This window comes from Drosophila innubila, chromosome X (genome assembly GCF_004354385.1).
Source record: "Drosophila innubila isolate TH190305 chromosome X, UK_Dinn_1.0, whole genome shotgun sequence".
Lineage (NCBI taxonomy): Eukaryota > Metazoa > Arthropoda > Insecta > Diptera > Drosophilidae > Drosophila > Drosophila innubila.
In genome coordinates, this window is record NC_047626.1 from 17,305,809 (window position 1) to 17,332,247 (window position 26,439).

A 26,439-nucleotide genomic window follows, 5' to 3' on the forward strand; every position below is an offset into this window, starting at 1 on the left:
CCAACTCTCATATACTTGCGCTTGTTCTTACTGCGCGAAGATGAGGATGAGTAGCCACCATTTGCATTCCCATTTCCGTTCCCGTTTCCATGACCCATCTCATGGTCAAATCGCATGGGCACATTTCCCAGCGGCTGATCATCCTCGCCATTTATCTGCAGGGGATTCACACGCAGCATGTTGCCCTCGCTGGTCTACACGGAGAGCGGAGAACGGAGAGCAGATTGAAGAATTTAAAGATTAGAGAATATAATTTTATAGATTAAAGTCTACATATATACTAAGGCTTCTCTTAACTCCTAAATAATCCAAATTCATATTCTAAATTTACATCTTTATGTTCATTTGAACTTTCACTTTTTGCTGAACTTGTTCATTTGAACTTTCACTTTACGTTGAACTTGAAATCCAATTCCACTGATTAAATATGTACATCTTAAATTGTTACATATATTCAAATATGTAATATCTTCCTGTCATTCGCCTCGAGAATTACCAATAAAACATTTAGATTTTTAATATTTTTCGATAGTATTGGACTAGCACTATAGATAGATTCTGTAGACTTGAAGTTTTCAGTCAATATTGGCAATAAACATGTGACGTAGAAAGCAATAAAAAATTAAGTGATTTTTAACATAATTTCAAACAATTTTGGAGAATATTATACGAAACTATTTTATTTGAGGTTAGGGCAAGACTTAGGCAGTCCTGAGAATACTGATTAATTTTTTTTAATCATTAACTGAACTAAACGATAATGCTTTTTATATAATGATTTTTTTTCAGCAAATAATTAGTAATTTAGCCGATAAAACTAGTTACGTATTTAGCAAAAAATTTTATCTAAGCTTTAGAGTTTGGAAATGCTTGTTAATTTTCAATATATTGTTACTGGTACAATTGATGCTGGTTTTAGCAGCAGTAAAAAATACCAATTAATAATATAGTGTTACAGGTTACACACTATATTTTTAATGGGTATTTTTATCTCCACTATACTTTTAAGTGGGATTTTTATATTGTCTATATTAAAAATTTGGATTTTTTATGTTCAATATATTATTTACTAGAATTATTTTGATGCGAATTTTCTGACCACTATATTTTCAATTGGTATTTCATCTTCGATAATTTTAAATTGGAATTTTTATAGCCAGTAATATTTTTAATGGCACTATTTTTTAATTGGGAATATTTCAGTTAATATGTGGTAGTGCTATTTCTTCCCCAGGCATAAAGTGAGCTTTAATCAAGCTTATATATTAACTTAAAAATTAAGTAATATAAGAATATAAATTAGTTTGGGACTCTGTTTTTACCTCGCCGAGTTGATTGCGTGCAAAGCATTGGACGACGCCAGCATGTCGCTTCTGGACGTGGTGGATGAGAAGGCGATTGTGCTCGATGCGGGTCTCTTTGTCGGCGGCGGCGTCCTCGCCGTTGAGGAGCCAGTAGATCTCCGGCTGTGGATGCCCAATGGCATCGCATTCAAGGGTCAGTGAGTCACCCTCGTTGGTGAGGGTCGAGTTGGGACCACGTTGAATGCGGGGACGCTCCAAGACACTCAGCTTGATCATGTGGACACGAACGGGGGCAATGCCGTTGTCCAGGCGACAGACATAGGAGCCCTGATCCCCGGGCTGCACATCGGATATCTGCAGGCCGTAGGCGAGAACGCGACTTCGATTATGATATATATTTGGCACATTGGGACTGCTCCAGACAGCGCTGGGACGCGGTGATCCGACGCCGGGACACTCGAGGACAACGGTGTCGCCGGGACGTGTTGCCACCTGTGTTGCCGGCTGTTGGAGCAGGAAATACGGCGGTGTTCGATCCGTATAATCCACTCGCAAATCAATCACCTGCGGCAGACGCAGTTCCTCTCCAGTGATGGCATTGGTCGCCGCGCATGTGTAATTCCCTGCATCCTTGCCACTCACCGAGTCCAGGACCAAGGCGCCCGCCGCACCTGGCAGCAGTTCCGTCTGCGGTAGCTTCTCGCCATTGCGATAGAAACTCCAAATAGCCGGCGGATTCGAGATGACCGAACCGCAACGCAGTAGCACACAGTTCTTGGGGGCAACGCTCCAGCGGACCGCATGCCGATTATAACCGTTCGCATTGTCTATGGAGATGGAGACAAGGGTGAGCCGTCCTGGGGTTGAGGCGATGGCACCAGGTCCATACCAGGCGACACACTGATAGTCTCCCAGCGTCTGGGCACTCACATAGATCCGCAGCTTCCAGGTGCGCTCCTCATTGCTGCTCGTCACATTGTAACCGTCAGCGGGATGCAGATATCGATAGGGTTCACTTGAGCTATATCGGAATCTCCACTCCAAGCGATCCGGCTTCAGGTTCATCTCACACTCGAACACAACCTCGTCACCCTTTGGAGCCACCGCCGATTCGGGCGCCCGTTCAATGAACACACCTAGTGAATTGTTGCTGGTGTTGGAGCTGTTGCTGGACGAGCTGGAACTGGAACTGGAGCTGGAACTGCTGGCGGAGCACAGACTGAGCATGGTCAGCGCCAGAGACAACTTCAGCAGCCTCATCAGGCACATCTTTCCACGCTGCAAAGAGATACAAATGTTAGAAAAGCCACTGTTAATAATTTGCATTTAATTTGACTACGGGAATAAGAATAGTCCGTGTTTTTAATACCAACTTAGATGTATAAATTTGTTTAACAAATCAAATATTCACGAAAATTCGCACCATGATAGATGATTTTCTAAAAGCTGCTTAACAATATCAATCAACTTTAAACATTCACATAAATCTTTAAAAAAAAATCGGTATTTATTTTAAATATTTATATATTTATGTTCTAAATATTAGATAGCCTTTTTAGTCGTCATAGTGATAGCTGTAATATTTTAAATTATTAATAAGATCTTCTTTCGTTTTTCAGCCAACTTTTTTGCTCTTTTCGATTTTGTGATTTCAAGCATTTTTGAATATTTAGATTTGGAAAAACTTATTTCGTGATCGCAATCGAAATAATGTAACTAAAGAATATAGGGAGAGGATACGATTTTGAGCGTTGATGGGTTAGCCTTTTCTTCTTCTTTCTTTGAACCGATGCCATGTACAATTGTTTCTTGAATAATTTCCGAGTTTATTAACCGATCGTAATGAAAGTTTTAGGATACATCTGATGTGCTAAAACAAGACTATATCTAAAAAACCATTTTCTGTCGAGTAAATGATTCTACAGATTTGACTTTTTATTAAAATCAACTTAACAGTAGTTGTACAGAACACAGAGGTCTATTAACAGCGACTTAACAGCATTTTCTTTGACCATTTGGAACTGTTACTAAAAGTTAAAGGCTTGAGGTAATTATGCATTATGTTAAATATGACTTTCGCCGTACACCTCAAGGTTTCAAAAGTGGGCGGATTTTTCGACTTTTAAAATTTCATGTCTTGGGCACTACTGTACCAAAAAGCTACCGTAGGCATTGTCTGATCTGCCATTGGAACTGCTACTCTGGCTGGGCTCGACTTGTTGTCCTGTGCCTCAGCCTCGGTCTGTGTCTAAAGGGGGCGTGGCAACGGAAGCAGCCGGTCGCAATGTGCCATTTAAACTGGAGCCAGGCTAAAGAGTTGCCAGCCAGGTTGCCAAGTTGCCTGATCTTGTCCTTCGTCTTTGCCTGGGCATCAGATTCTTAATGGTGTGTCATTATTATGAGCAGCAGTCGAGGCAGGTGCTGCAGATGCTGCAGGCCAAGCTAACTTCGAACAGAGTCACAAACTGAGGCAGCAATAAGGGGCAAGGGCAGTGGAACGGGTTGGTCGAGCGTCTGCCCTGCGACAGTTTGGGTCTCGATTTGAAATTTAAACGATGGCTAAAACAAAACAAAACAAAAAAAAAAAGGGCAAGAATGCAACATTATTATGGGCACACCGAAGACTTGATGCCCTTCTATGACAAATATAATAGCGGGTGACTTAATTAGATCGTTTTACTTAAATAAAACACTAAAGATAGAAACAAAAGTCATTATTCAGACTCGAAAAATCATAGCATGTATTTCTTTTAAAGATAAATTTATGGAAGGAAGTGTTTTCTTGTTGCTCATATAATAAAGTCAGATACTATTGATTTTTAAAAATACAAATCATAACAGTTATTAACATAGGACAAATACAATTAAAATCAAGAATAATTGTATTTTGTTGAATATATTGAGTATAATAAATATACAAAAATACAGAAATATTTTTTCATGCAAATAAACTATAAGCGCTCTTTTTTTTAAAGAAAATAACATTAAAAAAATATTTCTCGAGCACTAATTTCCAATATTTTAAGCTCAGTTTAGCTTGAAGAATAAGAGAATATTTAAAAGTTAAAGTATAGTAAAGTAAGAGTAAAAACAATTTGAAGTGTATACATTTTAGTAACTAATTTTAGATTTTTTTTTGTTTTGTTTTGTTTTACTTTAACGATAAAAAAAATTTAACAGCTCTCTAGTTGAATGTATAAGTTTGTTGTCACTAGTTTCTGACTTTTGACAAGATGAAAAAAAAAAGTTAAAAAGATCAAAATTTATCATGAATTAAAAAATAGTTTCTTTTAATAAACTTAAAAAAAGGAAATTCCATAACTCGAATTCTCCATAAGTCGAACTTTTTCTTTAGATAATGATGATTCGAGTTAGGGAAGTTCCACTGTAATTATTATTTTAAGTCCCTATAGCTGATATTGTCATGTCTCCTTTAATGGGTCATACATTTTGTGATAAATTCATAATACCCGCTCGAAGAGTATAAGAAACACAAAAGCGCGCATGGAATTCCAAGAAACGGCCGCCCGGTTTGCCCAGTTGAATGTTGCCTGCACCTGCCCCTGACCCGCCCCCTTGCCACAGCAATATCTCCATCTGTGTTGTCGCAGCGTCTTGACGCACATAAATCGCAACGAGGCTCCCATTTGAAAGTCATTATTGGTCAGGACAGGAGAGTAGCAGAGGGGGGAGAGGGGGGCAGAAAGGGGGAGTTAGCCGGGCAGGCGCGTGCAGCTGCCGCCAATGAACACCAACAACAACAGCAACAACAACGCTGTTCTGGCTGCTGCCTGGTGGCCACTTGTTAACGCAAGGAGCACGAAACCGGACTGCCTACACAGGCCTCAGGTTGCCTCAAGTTGCCAGGTTGCCTCAAGTTGCCAGGCTGCCTTAAGTTGCCAGGTTGCCGATCCTCGACGCAGCTCGTCGACCGCTTGACGCTGATTTAAAACATCTGACAACAAAAGTAAAGCGCGAAATTGACGCAGGTTTCTTGAAAGCAACGGCAACAACGTTGCCTGCTCTTCATGTTGTTGCTGTTGCTGTTGCTGCTGTTGCTGGTGTTGTTGCGTGTGTTGAAAATTAATGCGCATTCCAGGCAAAAGGCGAACAACACCACAAAAAAAAAAAAAAGCAGCAGAAACAACAACAACGAGCAAGAGCATAAAAAACCAGAACAGAGGAAATGAATGGCGTTGCAAGAATGTGTTGCAGACAGAGAGACCAGTCACAAATGGAGTGAGGGAATCGGGCAGTGGGAATGGGAATGGCAGATTGAGATTGGTAAAAGGCAATGCAACTGGTCACCAAATAGCAATCAAAATATTTGTATAATAAAAGATGAACTGCATTAACTTTTGATAAATACTCGTATACAAGTTGTCATCATAATTGTGAAAATATGTCATATGATCATTTGAATAAATTTAAAACAGTCTGCTTATCCCTTAATTCGTTTAAAATCCAATTAATATTTGCGTTTAGTTCGTATCGTTAAGTTTTTTTTAACTCGTTGAAAAATTAAAATGTCTCTCTCAAGTTTGTGAATTTCTAATAAGACTTAGTGTACAGATTTAAAGAAGTGATAAATTATAAGCATAGCATATGTTCATCCTTTATATATATATGTCCAACTCCGACTAATTCGAGTTAAACAAACTGAACTATAGCATTTGACTGCTCTAAATTTTTCTCAAACTGAACACAAACAACAAAAATACAATATATATACTCAACTAAAGCTGAGTTTTAGTTTCACACTCAAAAAACTCAATTTACGACACAACGTTTTAAGATCCGAATTTTTATGATCTTTGCCAAACAATATGAACTGATTGATAGTTCAACAAAGTAAATGAAGAATAGTTTCAATACTTAGTATATATGTAGATGGCGTCTCACTTTTCAAAATCACATTGGCATACTAATAAGGTTGATGTTTGGCAACATGTTGCTAGCAACTGATATGTTGCTAATGCGTTCAATGCGTTCATTTATTGTTATTGTTGCACGTTAATTTGATTAGTCACACTTTTAAAGGCCACACACGCACACACAAAACAAAAGCAAAACGAAAACATAAAAAAAAAACAATAATAATGAACATGGAGACAACTGTAGCAGTTGTTGTTGTTGTTCTTTTGAATAAACTCTAACAGAAAAGACATTAAAACATATACAACAACAGTTATTAATCAAATGAAATGCCAAATTAAATAGCATAAATTAACAGACACCACAGAATACATATGTTAAGCAACAACATTAACCACAACAACAGCGTTAACCACAACAACAACTTTAACCACAACAACAAATACAACAAACACAACTAACAACAAGAAGTGAATGGCAACGTTGTCGTTGTTAGCGGCTTCTTCAAATGTTTGCTTGTCCAAAAATTAGCATAAAACTGTTAGAAATTAGTGAAGAAGGCGCAAAGAGAAACAGAGAGGGTGACAGTATGGTGAGGGGGGAGTGAAAGAGAGGGCAAGTTAACTTTAGACAATTGAAATATGCGTTACAAAATGGGCGTGACCCCCAAACAGAAGCGACTGAAAAATAAAGACTGAAAATAATGAGTAGCTGTTTCTTTTGGCCAACATGAGAACTGAGGTACACAGAAAAAAATCATTTTAAAATTCGAGTTTAAAATTCTGGACTTATTTGTTAAGCATGCATTCAGAATATTATTTTTAGGTTTAGGCAATAAAAAATATTTACATATTATAAAAACGTCAAAGAAGCCTAGAATATTGATTTAACTAAATATAATTTTACAGCATTTCGAATATCAAAATAAAGAAATCAAATATTTTGTACTTGGTTTATAAAAATCCGGATTTAATGTATTTCTAACACCGCATTGGATTGATTTAATTTCGGAATTCCGAACTTATTTTTCTCTGTGTTACACTCTTCTTTCCTTCCTCTTCCGTTATCCTTAATCTTACCTCCCCATCACGCTGTTTGTTACGCGTATTTCATTAAACACTTTGAGGGCGTAACGTGACAACGATGATGACAACAACGACAACAACAACAACAACAACAACAGTAACGTTATTAGAGTCATTTGTTGTTGTCGAGACTGATGTTGCTGTTGTTGTTGCTTGCCCATTAAGCGGCAGCAGTTAACAGCTTGTAAAACACTAACACCTGCTACAAGTTGTTGTGCTGTAGTTGGTGTTGTTGCTGCTGCTGCTGTTGTTGCTGTTGTTGCTGGTGTTGCTGTTGCTGCACAGAGAGTTCAATAAAACTTGAGAGCAACCATTGCTGCCAGCAAAAGGAGCAATAGAAAAATCACGAACAAAAAATGGCCCTATACAAACAAACAAAACAGACAAGCAAACCAACAAACAGCAAGGCAACAGTACAAACACACACATACACACACACATAGAGATATGGCAAAAATTCTTGAGCAATGAAACCTGTTTCAGCCAGCAACAACAACAGCAACAACAACAACTGAACTGAACTGAAGAAGACCGGAACCAGCAGTCGAAGATGCTGTATGCGACACAGGAGCGCAGCGCGGGTAGAAACAGTGCGCCCAAACAAACAGGTAGAAAGCCTGAGGAAGCAAGAGGCAAGACTTAAGCGCCACAAAAAAATATGGTAGAAGAAGCAGGGACTTAAAGAAGGGCCAAGGGGAGGGAGGGGGGGGATAAGCCGCATGTAAACGAGTTCGAAATCTGCATTCCAGCAACAGGATTTGTGTTCATTTTAACTTTAACTGAGGCATGCAACCAAGTGTGCGCCTTGCGCCACCCCTCTCTCTCCGTCTCTCTCTCTCTCCCTCAGTCTCCATCAGTCTCTTTCTCTCTTCCTCACTCTGTTTTTCTCACTGGGTCTGTTGAATTTGATCGCCCCACCTGTTGACTGCAGCTGCTACGCTATCACAACCGCCACAGCCCAACCACCCCTCAGCATCCCCTGCACCCCTTGTCAGCCCCTGCACCCTGCCGCTCCTGTGAGAAGAGTTGTGGCATCTTCGGCGAGTGCGTGGGCAACGAGAACGATTTGTATTGTTGGTCCCCCATGAATTCAGGTCTTATGGTTATGGGCGCGGAGCTGCGAGTTGCACGCCCACACATACAAAAGAGTAGAGAGTCTGAAAAGAGTCTGCCACACAGTGTTGCATGCTGCATGCTGCACGCTGCAATGTGTGGGCGCCACAACGCCAGGATTACGTTTATTAAAATTGTGGCAGTGACTTACCTTTTTGTGTTTTGTTAGCCGCGTTTTGTTGTCTCGATGTCGATGTCACTTCAGTTATTCTCTCTCTCTCTCTCTCTCTCTCTCTCTCACACACACACTCTGTCTGACTCCTTTTGCAACTCAAGTTAAAAGTGCATTTTAGTAGAAGCGAAACTGCAATGAGAATGGAAAAAAATGAATAGATGAAAATAAATAAAATGATTTCCATAGTTTAATATTAAGTCAGAAACGAGACAAATATAGATTAAGCCATTTAGGAGTCGGAGGGGGTGTTGCTTCGGGGCATAAATATTGAAAATAGATGACACTTTTAATGAATTTCAAAATAATTGAGGCCTAAAGTGGCACAAAAAAGCTCAGCGACAGGCAAATAAATGCGAAGACTATAAATAAAATACCGAAAAGAATACAGGAAAATCGAAAACAAGGGAAAGGCGGCCAGAGAGTGAATGCGTTAGCCATACATTAGGGTTACTCACTGCACATATTATGCTCTACTACACTATATCAATCTGATATCTACAGTAGACGCATTAGAAATACATGAAATGAATAAATTCGTTAATTAAGGTTTAATAGTAATTTAAAAAAAAAATATATAATGCATTTTCTGTTTAATGCAAATAAATCGACTGATTTAAGTTCAAAAATATTGAATACTCCTAATGCCGGAGGGCTATATTTTAAGTCCCTTTTAGTGTTTGCTTGTCCATTTAAAAAGACATAAAATCAAGAACACAAATCGAGCACCCACATCTCGTCACCTCACCATCTCACCACCTGCCCCTCCCCCTTCCCTACCCCCGCTGCATACCTGCTTGAGTGCCCCTACTCTCAGTAGTACATGTCATAAATATCTCAAATCATTTTTAGTTGACTGCCTAAAAAATGTGGCAAAAATACATAAATAACAAGTAAGAAGCTCTAGTCGATAGGGTACGACTATGACATACCTTATAGTTCTCTTATTGTTTTTTGTTAGCACGAAATTACTTTTAAAATAAATTCCGAGTGGATTATGGGACTTTAAGGACTTACTTTTAAAATAAATTCCGAGTGGATTATGGGACCTTAAGGACATTTTTAGGACACATCGGCAGTTCAATATTTATCTAGTCTTAAAAAAAGTACTTTTGTAATTTGTTTTTATTTTTTCTGATACAGATCATTCATATTTATTTATTAATTTTATTGTATTGAAGAAATAATTCTTAAGTACAATAGTATAGCCAGAGCAACTGAGACCTTCAGGCTGAATATATATGTATACTTTATGTGATCGGAGATAACTTCTTTTGCCCGTTAAATCAGTTATGTGTATTTGCACAAAAACAATATACCCTTTTGGCCATTTATAATGCGATCAGGGGGAAAAAAGAGAGTGGAAAAGAGAAAGAATGAGGGTGAGAGACAGAGAGAGAGATTGCTTTGGCTTTGGATCATCGTGGAGGTCTCTGCTGTTCATATTGTGCATTAAATATGCTTTTAATTAATTTATGTTTTGTGATTTTCTTTCCTCTTGCCACTCGCTTCACATAACGCCAGCCCCCCTTCGCCCCCGTCGACCCCCCTTTGACAGCTCACCCGGCCGCCCGACGTCTCTGATATTATTGGGTGCAGTTGTTGGCCCATCATTTTAGAAATATTTTGAAATGTCGCCAAGTCGAACAGCGCGTGAAAATAAATACAAAAAAACATTATAATAGCAAGAAAATTTAAAAAAAAGAACAACAAATTTGTTGTTCAAAAAGCCAAAACGAACAGCTATAAAAAAAAAACAACGAAAATGAGCGCCACCCACAAATAAAAATAGCCATACATACACACATATATGTGACTGTGAGGGTGTTTATATGTGTGTGTGTGTTAACGACAGTTGTCATTTTTCATAAATATTTTTCAATTTTCCTTCCTTGAGCAATGAGAGAAATATACTAAGACAAACAAGATGAAATGTTCAAGTAAATAGTGATCGACTTAAAGACACCCCATACACTAATCTAAAAAACACCTTGAAACTTACTTATTATATTTGATGATTCTAATTCTTTTTTTTTTCTATTAAAAATTCTCTATTAAGCTATGATCGGTTTGGAAAGAACTGTCAATCTCTCATTTATGTACTTAATTTAAATAATATTAAGTATACGAGCAGTTACAGCTTCGTTTGACTTTAAAAAAATAAAATATTACATATTTAATTCATTAATTTCAAAGAAGTTTTTTTTAACTAAATTATATACATAAAAACCAAAAATTAGTTTAAAAATTAAACTTTACTATTTTAAACGGCGATATGTTTATCAGCATGTTGCTAACGACCAATTGTTGCCAGTGAATGTTGCCAGCAGTTAAAGTCGCTAACTGTGGCTTGCTGCTATATGCATCAAATGCTTATAAATACATAATGCATGTTGCTGACCAAATTTGATCACGATGACGATGCCGATAACGATGATGATGTTAGCGGCAATGATGATGACTCATTGCAGTTTGCTGTGCACGTTTTTGGTTCGTTATTCATGGCTTTTATCGGTCAGCAAATTAGAAATAGAAGAAGTAGCAACAACAGCAGCAGCAGCAGCAGCAACAACAACAACACTAGTGACACTAGCGTAGCTTTTTGTTGGCCACGTTGTGTGGGCGTTTGAAGCATGCGAGACGTTGCCACTGTTGCTGTTGTTGTTGCTGCTTCTGCTGTTGTTGCTGCTTCTGCTGCTGTTGTTGCAGTTGCTGCTGTTGGTGTCGCCTCGATTTTATTGCCGTCGGCGAGGTTCTCACAGCTGCCGTTGCAGCCTTTTACTTTTGCCATAATTAATGCAATTTGTTGTAGCTCTTTCAACTTGTTGCTGTTGTTGTTGTTATTATTATTAGCACTTGCCGGGCCCTTGCCACAGCAACAGCAAACCAGCAGCAACTGCAGCAACAAATTTGCCCTGTGGCAAAGGCATTTGAGCTAATTTTCCTTTGTTGTTGTCGTTGTTCTTGTTGTTTCTTTTGCTCGCATTCCATGGGTGAAAGCCTGCCCCAGAGTCAGAGTCAGAGTCACAGTCTGAGTCTGCGTCCGATCCACATGCCACATTTACATCCATGACATTCACATGGACACGCGCCCGTTGGCAATTGCAGCTGGCCTAGCAACATGCAAAAAGAAAAAGAAAAAAAAAAGAGGCATGCAACATGCTCCAAAACTTATGCGTTGCACAGTTGCCTGAGCTGCAGTTTAAGACTTCATTTTACTGTGTGTGTGTGTCTGTGCCTGTTTGTGTCTGTATGTGTGTGCTCTTATAAGGAGAGGAGAACGGCAACTGCAGCTTCTCGTTGTTCACTTCCAGTTTTCTGAAATTCGTTTAATTTGCTCTCCACTCTCTTGTGCTCTTTCTCTCTCTTGCTTTCGTTTGCATTCCTTAGCAGTGCTGCCAACGCTTCAAGATCTAAAAAAACCTATCTCAACATTAGCTAGAAATAGCTAGAAAATCAGCAAGAAAGCCAGATAAAAAGCTAATAATGTTTATATTTAGTTTTTATACCCTGCGTCCATTGAAAATAGACACAATGGATATAATAGTTTTTTGAAAATGAATTTAACAGTTATAAGATGTATGCCATATGCAAATTTCGTCACTAGCGCACGCTGACGTTAGCAGTGATAAAGATTAAATATCGAATTGATTTAACCCAAGGTAGTAATAATATTCTGATATATTTCCAGATTTTTTTTTACTTTAATAAATAGCTGAATTTGTCGCGCGATTGGCATTCGAAAAACTCCAGATCTGGCAGTAAAGTAGCTGAGTTGGCAACACTGTTCCTTTGCTCGTTTGTTTGTTGTTTTGTTATTGCGTTTTGTCCATTTTTGGGACGCTCTATTTGCCCCCGCCCCTCCCCTACCTTTTAGCTCTAGCCAGTTATCATTTCATTTGCATGCTTCTTATGCATTTTTCAAATGTTTCATTTTTGGTTTGCCGCTCTCATTAAAAGCTGACTGCGACGCTGGCGGCGACTGCGCTGTCGACGTTGGCCCACCATGTTCAGTGATTGCTATCGTTGACATTGTTGCTGCTGTTGTTGTTGTTGCTGTTGTTGCTGTTGATGTTGTGTTGCCTTTTCATTGCAATTTATTTGATTTTCATTGCATTAAATTTGTGTTGTCTGTTGTTCGGCTTTTGTGTTTTGTTGTTGTTGTTGTCTTTTGTTTTGGCTTGTGCCTTTGTTTTTGGTGCGTCGCCATCTTTGATTTCGATCTTGGAATTTCAATTTGCATTCGTTTTCTGATCGTCTCGTTGTTGCTGTCCACGTTCTTGTCTTTCCTCTGTTTGCCATTGCACAACTTTGGATGCCACCTAACGAGCTTTTTAGGCAATTCATCATAAAAATTGCCACGCAACATTCGTCAGCTGCCACCTTTCTCCTCCCCTACCTCCACCCCCTTCTCATCTCAACATAATGCAGATGTGGATCATTAAGATATTTTTGTAGCAGTTTCCGTTGGTCTCATATTTGAATATTACATTCTAGGCGGATGATGGGGGGGGGGGGGGGGGCATGTCACCCTCACCTGTCTGCCTACGAAGCCACGCCCGGAGGCGTTGGCAACAACGCTACATCCCATCATTCCAGTCAGTCGCATTTCCCATTTGCCACTTGCAACATGACTAGCTGCTACCTTTTGGCTAGCGCATCATATGGGCGCTCTAATGGGCCACCTAATGAGCTGCAATCTGTGGCAATCTCAGGCACTGTCTTGATTGTGACTCTGCCCACGTTGCAGCCTCACTGGACAGTGGGCAAATTGCCTAAATTAATATGAGATACATCAACAAATTGTTGTTGGCAGATCAAAACAGGAAATGCAATTGTCCAAACTCCGCCGCACAGCATAGAGATCCATTTATCTCCTGGTCGTGATCGCCAGCGGTGCTGCTTTGGTGGTGCACATTCACTTGCCAGCCACCGCCATCGCCACCGCCTCCGTCGCTGTCGTCTTCGTCGTTTGCTTCATGTGGGCCAAACATATAAAAATAATTTTTTTCGCACGACAAAATGCGCAGGCAGCGGCAATTGGCGCACACCTTGCCGACCAAAACCATCAGCCATCAACGCGACCGACACCGCCCCTGCCCCCTCCTCCGCCAACGTCTCCACCCTCACAACCAGCAACAGCCCCTCAAGCCTCTTTGGTCTGTTGCTGCCTCATGCCCCATGCCGCTGCTGTTAATTTTCATATTTTTTTGGTTGCCGCCAGTTGGCAAACGGCCACGAGACACCAACAACTGCAGAGACAACAACAACAACAACAACAATATCCACAACAACATCGATGACGACGACGACGACACAGACAACGGTACTGCCACCGGGTGGCATCAAATTGGCCCACATTCAGCTTCACTTTGTTAGTCAAGTTAATCGAGTTTACACATATCGTTCACAATGTTCGAAAAAACTGTCAAATCATGCATTATGTTCTTTAATAGGCAGTTTTATATTATTATTATATTTTAATGTTCTTTTAAAAAAAATTAACCTATTTTTAATTTTTTCAAGCATTCAAATCGAAACCAATAAAGGTTACGGTTTTGGTTCCGGTAAGTTCCGCAACAACTATTTCGGTAAAAGGTTATATTTTAGTTTCCTTCTTTTGGTATCAGTACCGGTACGTAACGGTACACCAAATCAATTTTGAAACATTTTAAAATGATAAGGTGTTGTTTTTTAAAATTTATGACACCGAAGTAAATATCTAGATTTAGAAGAATAAAGTTTTTGTAACGAATTCTAGCAAAAAATATTTTTTTTTAAGAAGTAATAAAAAATAAAATTAATAAAATTTGAATACAGAATGTGCCAAGCCATGATCAATATGACAATCAGCTTTAAAATCGGTTTAGTTTTGACAAATTTATGACGGATTGAAGTTGGTCAGACATTGGATCTAATAACTTTACAAGTCAAAATTTTTGTTCAATTTCCCATGATTTTTGACAAAAAAATGAAAGGCTTTAGAATTAAATTTTGAGTGTTGTTTTACACTAATTATGATATAAGGAGTTGATTAAAAGTGAAAACTTGAGATTTAAAATTTTGAATTTTAAAAATTTCAAAGGGGGTACCCTTACCATGAAAATCGAATTCTAACCAAAAATAATTTTTTTTTAAAAGTTAATAAAGTTTAAATGCAAAATGAATTTAGAGGCAAAACAACGATCAAAATGACATTCCGCTTGAAAATCGGTTGAGTTTTGACAAAGTTATGACGGATTGAAGTTGGTCAGACATTGGATCTAGTAACTTTAACAAAGTTTTTGTTAAATTTCCCAAGATCTTTGACAAAAAAATGAAAGGCTTTAGAATTAAGTTTTGAGCTATTTTTTATACAAATTAAGATATAAGGAGTCCGATACTGGTTATAGTGAATTATAGAAAGATTTGCATTGTTTATTTAAAGAATATTTAAGTCTTATTATTTTATTTTTATTATTTAAAAAGAAAATTACTACACAAACAATTTTAATATTTCACAATTTTAATATTAAATTGAGTAACTTTATTTTTTTTGCTCTTTAATTGATATTAGATATTGAAAATGTATTTTACAATATATTTAATTCAAATTTCAGTCATTTATTGAGCTATTCGAAAAGATTGGCAATACTGATCACGGAGCATAGGGTTGACTTTGGTAGGGTTGTCGAATAGGAGGAAACAGGGTTACGGGTTCAGCGGACTGCTCGATTTGCGTCAGACGCAATCTTTTCCTTTTTTGCATTTCATTTTGGCTTGTTTCTTTATTTCACATAATTTTTGTTTTTTAGTTTGCTTTTGTTTTCGTGTAATTCGAAACGCGAGCCAAGTTCTTTGGTTACCTGCGGGCTGGAATAACAGAGAAACAATGGCCAGCTATTGTCATTGTTGCCTTCCTGTGGCCTGAGCCTAATATGTTCATTAATTTTAATTATGCATAAATAGCCAGCGCTAACAAATTCAACAACAAAAGCAAAAAAAAAAAATAACGCTTCAAAAACGTCTCAAAATAATCAGGAAAATTTGATACGTCGAATAATTTGTGTTCAGTGTTGAGAAGGGGAGGGGTGTTGGGTGTATTGGGCTTTTGTTTCGACGGTTTTTGGTTGGATTCTTTTGCTGGAACACACTCAGCCAGACCAGTCAGTCAGTCAGTCTGTTAGTCAGTCACTCGGCCCACTCAGTTTGGACTCCAGAAACGTGCCCAGATATCAGTTTACAGTTTCATTATACGCTCAGCGAGTATCGGTGTGAGTATGTGTATGAGTGTTTGAATGTTTGTTTGAGTGTATTCAAAGAAGTGCACCAAACTGTAATCCAAGAAGATACCAATACTATAGTCTGGTATGGTAAATTTTGAATGTTGCCAATTTCGTCATCGAGCAAATTGAACTTAATGCGTGACTCGCGAATGGCGAGAGGTGTAGTCCGGGTTGGGAATGGGGAACCGAGGACATGGGCAAGGGGAAAAGAGAGGAAGAGGAGAGACAACAGCTCAATCTGGCGACTGGCCAAAAATAAACAAAACGTGATATAAAAATCACAAAAACTCAAATTAATTATACAATTAAGCACGCGTCGCTTTCCGGTTGTTGTTGTTATTATTATCGCTGCTAATAATCATAAACAATTACATGCAACAACAACAACAACAAAAACAACTGCAGAGAGCAGCACAACATGCAACAATTAGGTGGCAATATCAATTTGATAGCCCCAACATTGCAGTTTTTATGTTGTCGTCCGACGGATGAAGGTCTTGCCCCCGGGAATAAGCATGAGAGAGGGAGCAGCAAGGGGGCAGCGGTATTTTAAAGGGAATATTGTGAATTAAAGTTCCAGAGAAACTCTTCGCAATGTCTTCGTTTGTGTGTCTGTGGCTTGAAATATTAAACAAACCTAAAATGAGATGAAGATTTCCCGCTTGCATTGAAAATTCTCATGAAAAATGCAATTGATGCTGAACGTCAGGCACGTAGAGGCGAAATGGGGCGTGGCACCATACAACATGCGAAAAGCTAAGGGAAATTGGAGACCCACAAAAGGGATGATCAAGTGCTTGTAATGCCCCAACATGGGAATGGGTTACTGAATGATCAATTTAATGCTAATAATTCTATTCGATGCATTTCCGCGAAAGTATTGTATTCTATACATATTTAATATTACAAGAGAATGAAAATTCCTTAGTACTAAATTTTTGGGTAAAACAAAAGTTTTATCTATTTTTGTTAATTTTTTAATTTTGCAACTTTTTTTTATATTAGCGTCACAAAATTGGACATCAACAATTTTGGGGCATAAAAACTTTTACCTTGTAAAAAGGTTTTTTTTTGTATAATATAGTGCTAATACTATTCATTAACGATTTGACTAAACTCGCTTCGATGATCTCATGCCGAAAACACACATGTATTTACGAGTAACATACATATGCCATTGGGTTTGACCCAACGCCCCAGTCACTAGTCACAGACACTGTCAATGCCACTCCCTTGGCGTATAGTATTACTTGAGCTCTTCCTCATCTTCTTCTTTTTTGATAGTTGGTCCAATAGATTCTTTAACAATATATTTCTTAAAGCTCTTTAGATTGGATGCTGCCGTTTGTCCGGCAAACGAAATGTCGCTCTCTTCCAATACAAGTCTTTTAGTGTTTTTGGTTTAATACCCTGCACCGGGGTATATTAAGTTTGTGCAAAAGCATGTTATAAAATATATTATATTGTATAAATATTCCGAGCAGCCAGTCTCTTTAAACAAACAGATCTCCGGAATGGCAAGAGCTAGAAGCACCGAATTTGGAATCTAAACTCCTTATTTTTATATCTCGCAGACTCCGTCGGGAAAACAATTTCATCAGCATTACTTAAACTATTGGCTTAATTGAGTATCTAAAGATAGCAATGTAGGGTATCTTAAGACCTGGACGCAGGGTATTTCGGAGTCGGGCACTGGCAGCTAAAGCTTTCATACTTGTTTCTTTTTCTTAGTTTGATATTAAGTTTTTAGTTTGATTTGTTATCGGGAAAATGTAAAAGCAAAATACGAAACAGCATCGTCATTCTTCGTTCTTCGTTCCTCGTTCCTCGTTCCTGAGGCGCCGTCTTTCCCCTCCTCTCTCTGTCTCGTAGCCCCCCGAAGCTCTGATCGGTCCGCTGTCTGTGTGTGTTTTTTGTTTTATATATTTGCGTCGTGGTTTTTATTGTCGGGCGGCTGCTCTTTCAATTTTATTAGATCATATTATCTATTTTGGTACGACAAATTTGTAATTTAGATCGGGTCGACAACGCAACACGACACGGCACCTTACCAACCAGTCAGTGGGCAGTGAGAGAGTGGGGAGAGGGGGAGAGACTGAAAGCTACTGAGAAAGGGGTCTAACCTTTATGGGCTTTTAATTAATTGGCATTCTGTTATTTAATTGAAGCAACCGAAATGAAACAGCGACAACAAAAGCTCCCACAGTTAGTGATGCGTAAAGACCCACGTCTCCAGCCCCCCTCCCTCCTCCCTCCTCTCTCCCCACTCCCTTGCCTGCTAATCGATCGACGACTCTGCTCCACATATTCTACTCATATCGCAGTCTCAATTGAACGGCCGTTAGTTGATTGAATAAACGAAGAGAACTTTGTTGAATGTTGCATTTGATTTGTTGCTTTTCGGGGATATTTTGATGAACGATCCGATCGATTCCATATGGCAGCTCTCTACTTCTTGGACTTATCGCTTCTTTTCTACACTTTGTGATAGTTTTTGTTGTTTTCACATGAAATGCAATAAACCCAATTTAATTTTTGTTTTTATTTGTTTCATTTATTTACTCGCCCGGACGTGAGACGTTCCTTTATGCATGTGTCTGAGTGTGTGTGTGTGTGTGTGTTTTAGTCTTAGCTTCTATACTCAGCAAAAGGGGGTTAGGGTAGGGGGTTGTTGTTGTTTTCATGCCTTATCAGCGAGTTGAATCAGCGGACAACAATGTTTTTATCACGTAACGTAAACCAAACTTCAGACTTGAAATTGAAGCGAGTGGAGCGATCGTTAACCAAAGTTGCAAGTGAAGTTGGAATGTACATATGTATATATGAGGCTTATCTATGGGTTCGCTGCCCTGCCCCAAGCAATCTTTCAATGCCGGTCTAATGGATACCAGCTGGAATAAGCTTGGGAAGTGAGCTCTTTATAGAGATTTTGAGCAAATAGCTGCAATTGATAAAAGTGAAATCTTTCACTCTCTCTCTCTCTCTCTCTCTCTCTCACTCTCTCTCTCTCTGGCAAGCAGGATGTTGTCCTTGGCTGCAGGCATTCAGCAAGAGTGAAGACCCCAAAGTCGGAAACAATTAGCAGAGATGATATGCGGCCCAGCAACAAGAAGGGGAATGGAGTGTGGGAAGAGGCAAGGAGGTGACTCTAAGGCACAAAGACATAGTACAAGGGTCCAATACACACAGCCAAAAGCCCCCTTGAAGTCGATGCCCAATGATCGCAATGAGCGACGCCTTGGAATGCAGTGAACTGGTTGTGGTTGTTGTAGTTCTTATTCATATTGTTGTTGTTGTTGCCCGTTTCCAGTGAAATGAAACGGGCTATGGGCTAAGAAAAGGTAAAGAAAAACAATCAATGAAAAGGTTGCTCGACTCTGTCGGCCTACCTCAGTCCTAAACCTCGCCAACCCCAACCATTCCCCTACTTATCTCTCTACCCAGTCCCAGTCACAGTCCCAGTCCCAGTCCCCTGCCTATTCCCCCCATCCCTTTACCATCTTTGTTTACGTCTTTGGTATGCGCGTCAAGGTGAACCAACGAAAATGTTGCAGCGACCGCAGTGACAAAACGTGACTTGGACTCTAGCTCCGTTTCAGACTCCCCAACTTTAGCTTCAACATCAACTCCGACTATGAGTGCGACTACAATATGGTTGGGGTATGCAACTTGGTCCGGTTGTGATGCAAATGCGGATGCGGATGCAGCAGCAGTTCCATGCAACCATTTCATTGTTATAATAAAGCAGTTAAAATGTTACTGATGTCGTCGTATGGCATCGTTAACCTTCAACATGCAACCAGTGTTGACAACTCAAATCAGTGAATAATAGGGATATATTTATTTTTTTAATTCCAAAGAATTACTGATGCTGAGGCAACAAATTTGTCCTAAATGTTTCGATATATCATTTGCAGATCTAGCAAAATTTAAGGCTTAAAAGCACTTTTGTGTCTTGCTATATTTTCAATATCCATTTTCCTTTATCAACCGGGTGAAGTATAGCCAATTTCTAAATAAAAGATATCGTATGCAGATTTTGAATACTATTTGCACTATCTTTATTTTGCTTTTAATCATCATAAAAAGATGTATCGTTTAACTAGCATTGAAAAAGTACTGCTAATGAAAATATCGTTTTATTAGAATTAAGAAAGTAATGCTAACGAAATGATTTTTGACTATAATTTCAAAATTAAACTCCAGAACTGGCGGAAAAATAGCTGAATTGGCATCACTGCATCTCACTCTCTGCTGTTACAGGTAGCCCAAGATTCACATTCAGTTTCAGCTGCGACTTTAGCTGTCTCACTTTTTCTTCTTCTTCCTCTTCTGTCCCTTCATCTATATTCTCTCCTGCCTCTGCATCTTCTGGCTACGTTGTGTGGGCGTAATAAACAGCAACTGCTGAACTTTGTGCGGCATCACATCGCCTATTTATGAATGAAATGCGTTTGTGTTTTCGTCTAACCATCTTTGGGTTACTCGTTTTTCATGAATGAGCCACCGTGTGGTTTATTGTGGTGCAATGCCCTAATACCGTTTAACATCGTACATCTGATGTGAAGAGAAATAGTTGCGAGTTACCAACTTGCCCCAGCTTATTACATGGTTCATTGCGTTAGCAGAACATGGAAACCCCGTAAATGGATCTTATGCCAAATTAACAACAAACGGGCAACAAACAAATTCCCCATTTTCCCCCAATTTATTTCGTTCCAATCGCTCCACACGTTCCCCTTCCCGTTTCTTGTTTGTTCCGCTTGAGCGCATCAATTTCAATAACAAGCTGATCCGATCCTCTGACAAACGACTATCAAATTGGCAATGGGTAAACCCCATGTTGTTTGAAAGTTACTTGAAATAATTCAAGCTAACCTCAGATAAGATATTGAACCCCAAACGCAAAAAAACGTATTTCCTAGAAATATATTTTTATTTACACAAATGTCAAGCGGATCTATAAAAAAAATTAAAACCAATTATCATATAATTATGTGTTATTCTTATATTTATAATATTATATATATCAAAAGTTTTGAAACTATACAAAAAATCTAGCTTAGCAATTGTTAAACGCTTATGAATATTTAGATATTTCTAATTTCTAAACTAGATACCTTTTAAAATCAAATTTTTTAAAAAAGTTGCTTTTAAAATTTTAATACTTGTTCTCTTTGAAAAATCTAAGATAAGACTTATGCTAGATTGAATTATAAGTTTGTAAACCCAAAAATAATTTTAATCTGAAAAAATGTCAAGATTCCGCTACAGATCTTGATAGATTGATATTTCTATAGTCTTTATTTTCAATATTTTAAGGTGTTAATCTTCGGCTTTACTTTAGTCATAATACAATAAAATCAAAATAACTCAAAACTAATTTTAATCTGAAAAAATGCCAAGATTTCGCTACAGTTCTTGACAGATTGATATTTCTATAGTTTTTATTTTCAATATTTTAAGGTGTTAATCTTCGGCTGTACTTTAGTCATAATACAATAAAATCAAAATCTTGTCACTTAATTGCACTTTGTGTGGAGAGTTTTGTTCGTCTTCAATGTCCTAATCCGTCTAAATGTTTTTGCCGGTTTCGATTTGGCAGGATTTAAAAATCTTTTGTATAGCAGCTCTAGGTGATTATTGTACTTATTGCTTATCCATCTAACAGGCTGTCCTAATCTAAACAATGAATTCACATTGGAATGTTGAATCGAACCTTAGCTTGAGTTGTGAATGGAAAAAGGAAATGGATAAGTTCACACCGTTGGAATTTGCAGAACTTGGAATGTTCTTTTACTTCTAATCAGAGCTCTAAACTGGCGCAAACTTTCAAAAAAAAAAGGTTTAAAAGAAAATAGGCAAGAATAACGTTGAGGCATAAAAGAGCAATAGCAAACGATGCCATGACTCTCACGATGATGCTGTTGCCCAGTTGCCAGCTGCTCGTGGAATGGCGCCCGAGGGGGGATCTGACGAAAAAATGTGCTCGCCGATTGCTTTCTACTCACGCAATTTGCTTGGATGGCCATCTGGCTAAAAGGGGAAGAGGCGAAAAAATCGGCCAAATGATCATTGGTTTCGACTCCAACAGTTTCAACCGTTCCAACAGCTCTAACCGTTCCAACAGCTCCAACTGCTCCGATTACTCGGACTGCTGTTGTTGCTTATCATGAACGTTGATCTATGACTCGACGCAACTTTGGTGCGACTTGGCGCGTTCGCTTGAACTCATTTTCTAATTGCCCACGGTAAGGAATGTCTATTCATTGTGGTCGCTCTCGACTGTTGGTATGTGTTTATTAAGCTCGTACGTTTTACCTCCCTTTTGCCCTCCCGTTTGAATCTTCCACGCAGGTTTAATTACCAGCAAAAATGAGACAGAGGCACAACAAATGAGAGAGAGAGAGAGAGAGACGTGCAAAGCTCGAATCTCAATTGGAATCTTTAACTGTGGATCTTGTCGCGCCAACATTTGCATGTGATTTAACCATTCAACGGAGATGGGGATGGGGATGGGGATGAGGATGATCACGGTAAGGCAAGAGGAAGTCAAGTTTGTAAATCGAACTTCATGGTGAGAAAGATGGCAGTCGAAAGAACCCGGCTGTGAAAGACCCTGTCCTTTTTTTTGTACATAATATTCTCTTCTTCTTCTTCCTAGAACCTTTTGAACAGCTTCCGAGTTTATTATTCCATCAAGAATTTTTTCAGGGCTTATCTATATCATGATGCTTGTCAACTAAAGTCTAAACTAAATCGTTTTTTTTTTATTTACAGAGGCGGATAAAGGCATAGTAAAATTCAAAATCTAACTTTATACAGGAAATTGCACCTATGATTTTAATACGAACTTTGGTTCCATTTAATACAATAATTTTTTATTTTTTTAAATAAATTAAGTTTTTAGCACAATAATAAACATTTAAATAAAATTAATTATATGATTTAAATAAAAATTATTATTTTATGATTTTAATTCAAAGTCTGAAATATTAGCGCGATATTAGAAAATCTGTAATATTTTTATTCTAGCCGAACCCCTAAGTTAAGATAGAAAAGGTTTGATTCATGTTCCAGTTCGGGTAGCCCGAAAATCCGAATCGTACCGGTTGTACGATTTCGATTCAGAAACGGTTTCTGAGGTGTGTTTGCTGAATCAGGTTATTGATGCTGATTATAAGATTGTTGACAAACTTTATGGACCTCTGGCACTTTTAGAGTACAGGGTCTAGACAGGGCGACACAAAGGGGGATTCGAGGTGAATCGTCTGCTATTTTAATTGAGTTCACAAATGTTCCCGAACTGACCCCTACACAGCTGGCGGCCTCTATGCCGCTGACAGCTACGTGCTGTGCCTGTCCAGAGAGCACAGAGGCTACCATAGATAGACACAGTGAGATAGACAGACAAATAGATAGATAGGCAGATAGATAGACAGATAGTTAGTTTGGCTTACAAACAGCTTTTGGATTATTCAATCTGTTCACATCAGTGTGAGAAATTAATACATCATCAGACAAATCAACTTTACCTTTCACGTCTCGCATCTCACATCTCTCATCTCAACTCGCAGGTCTTTTTCTCATTCAGTTTCAACTCGGTGGGAAGGTTTCTCATTGGCTCTAATTAAAAAGTCAAGTAAGAAATAAACCCGGCTCCCTAGACTGAGATCACAACTATTCGTTTCATCTTAGTTAGCAGCACTTCCAATCAATTCTTGAGTTCACCAAACCGGACTTAAAATTAAATACCCCTCTTGAAACCAATATATGGTGCAAAAAAAAAATTATATATATATTGTTTGTTTTGAAACAGTTAAAAGAAAGGATAATAAAATCATTATCATTAAGTATTCAACAAGAATCTTTAAAAAGTTTGGAATCTTCATATAAAAAAATCAACTTTTGAGTTTTTCAAACCGCATGTGAAATACCCTTCTTAAAATAAATATATGGTTTGTAAAAAATAAAATATGTATTACTTATTTTGAGAGGAGCAGTGGAAAAATTACTTATAACATCACTATCTTAAATTTGATTCTTTTATTTATTAATTATAATGATAAGTAAAAAGAATCAACCAAATTTGAAAAACAATTTAGAAAATAACAGAAATTTTTAGACTCCGTACCTATTTTGTATACAATTAAACCCCCACAAGAAGTGCAAATAATTTGTTGGTTAGACTTATTTTGGAGAGACATAGAACTCGTCGCACTTTAACGTTGTCCTGTCCACAGCTACCTAAGTAGTTGTATGATGATGTCGACCTGTGTCTACCTGTGTCAATGTCAACTTCAACGCTAAATTGTCGCTTATTAAATATGTCTCGCCCCCTCGTACATCGCTCTATCTAACTATATCTATGTATCTTTCTATCCCTTGCTGTTCCTTGCTTCGTCTCTCTGTCATTCTGTCTGAGTGTGTCTCTTTTGGTATATATGAATGGGACGCGGTTGAGCTACTTTATCAGACTTAAATTCCACGTAACGGCCGATGTTGTCTGTAGTCAGTTGTCTGTTCTCTGTCTGCCGAAAATTATGACTTGTTTGGAAGTGCAAATAGCTCACTTCCTGTCTGTTTCATCTGTACCTCCCTCTACATCTACCTCTGCTGTCTGGCAACCTTGTTGTCGTCGTCGCGCAGCCGCAAATCGCTCTGATTGCTGTTGTTGTTGTTGTTGCTGCTGTTGTCGCCGTCACGGCCCGACGATGGTTGCTGATAAGACCCATCGTTACCATTCCCAGTACCTCGGTTCATAACCATTCCCTCGATATCCTCGACATGATAACGACGTTCGCTACGTGCTACTGAGTAAGCTTTTGTTTGCTCTCCTCTCATCTCCTTGGTTTTGGTTCTGTTCAGTTCTCATCTCAAGGTTTTTTGTGTGTGATATGATATGGCTGTACTTTTTTCTTTCTTTCATCTTTTTTTGGGGTTAATCTGTGTGGGCGTGTCAGAACATATGCTATCACATTACGAATATGGCTTGTAATACGCTTCCGTTTTCGGGGGTACGAGTAATTGTCTGAGATGAAAACGGAGGCTGCGTTTTTTCGGCTCATTTGTAGACGATATTTAAGGTCGGATTTGGGCCGGACCGAGTCGGGTCAGCAATTACACTTCCGCTATAAAACAAAAGTATGGGGCGGGTCAAGGGGAAAAAACACCAAAACGAAACCCAAAGCCAACACGAACCACCAGCGATTCATTCATGTAGACTCGTTGGCTCGACTTTGATTTTAGTCTCAATCTCCGAGTCTTCCATTCAGTAATCGAGCATTCATTCATTCGTGTTGATTGCCACCTTTGGGCACCCGTTTCTCTTGTTTCTCTCTCTCTCTGTCTCTCAGTCTCTGCTAATGAACAGGCGGCAGCCGCTACCTAGTGCAAAAAAAGACCGAAAAAAAAACGCCAAAAGCTCTACGAATGCCGGCAAACAAACAAAAATCAAATCCAATTTATGCTTGTTTTTTACCATTCTTTCTTTTTTTATTATTATTATTATTTTATGTTTTTTTATCCCACATTAATCATAATTTTGGTGTCCGCTTGGCGAGCGTGAAATAATTTTTATGCGCCGTTTTCATGGAACGGAACGGAACGCAACGAACCCAAATCCGAAAAGGTGTCAATCGCTAATTTGACGGTCAACTCACAGCTCACAACATTGCGACTTGATGATAAATGCAGACAACAACAACAACAATCATCACTAAAAAAGCTGCATTGTGTTTTTCAAATTAGCAATGCGGCAAGTATCAAATTTTTAATTGAATTCGTTTTATAAGATTGAAATCGGAGCTAACAAAAAATAGGATTAGATAGCAATCCTGCGACTAATATTTAATTTATATTTTTTTTATAAATTTTTTTTTTGATATATGTTATAAGTAATAAAATAACGCGCCAAACAGAAGTTCCAAAAAAATAATTTGTCTCATTTTCGACATTTATTGGTGTTACTTGATATTTTTGGTATTCAAGTTCAAATATAAAAGCTATATTATAAATTAATTTAAAATCAAAAGTTATCCTAGTTCTAGGATGCCTCATTTCAAAATAGTTTACATAGAATTTTCTCATTTATTCACATCATTCTTTTAGGTTTGATGAAAATCGTATCTCTTATATTCATGAAAACTACCCAATTCTTTGAAAACAACCTAATTATTTGAAAAACGGTTAAGATCTAGATCCAGTTTTGGCGCAAAAACGCCAAGTGTGTCCACCGTGCTTGTATTAGATCCCTATCGTAATATATTGACAAAAGGGAATATTTTTGAGATGCTTAAAAAAAAGTTATCAACATAACTTTATCCTGGTCGTAAAAAATTACAGTGTTGAAGCACAAATTTAAATAGCAATATAAGCCATTCTATACACAATTAATAAATGTACTTTTGATGTTTACCTTTCTATATACAGTTGATATGTGCATAGTACTCAGTTAAATTTGGGTTCAGAGCTAACATGAAATTTCCAGACATTCTCAGACACTCAATAACCAGATACAGGTTAAAAGATCTTCATGAAATCTTTCAACTCGGTAGCTGCATTGACAGACTGATGGACAGACTTGTCGAAAGACAGACAGACCAGTTAGCACAGACAATAATGAC

At 38.3% G+C, this 26,439-nt stretch overlaps 1 protein-coding gene across 1 annotated transcript in view; it reads right to left on the bottom strand.

The window, feature by feature from the left end:
• LOC117790803 (interference hedgehog) overlaps positions 1-26,439 on the bottom strand; it is a 39,692-nt gene that overhangs the window by 9,179 nt on the left and 4,074 nt on the right. Inside the window, exons 3-5 of the mRNA XM_034630371.1 lie at positions 8,529-8,681; positions 1,323-2,582; positions 2-194 (exon numbers count right to left, since the gene is read on the bottom strand). Coding sequence (XP_034486262.1) covers positions 2-194; positions 1,323-2,573 — 1,444 coding nt within the window. The 5' untranslated portion in view covers positions 2,574-2,582; positions 8,529-8,681. The remainder of the gene's footprint in view (position 1; positions 195-1,322; positions 2,583-8,528; positions 8,682-26,439) is intronic.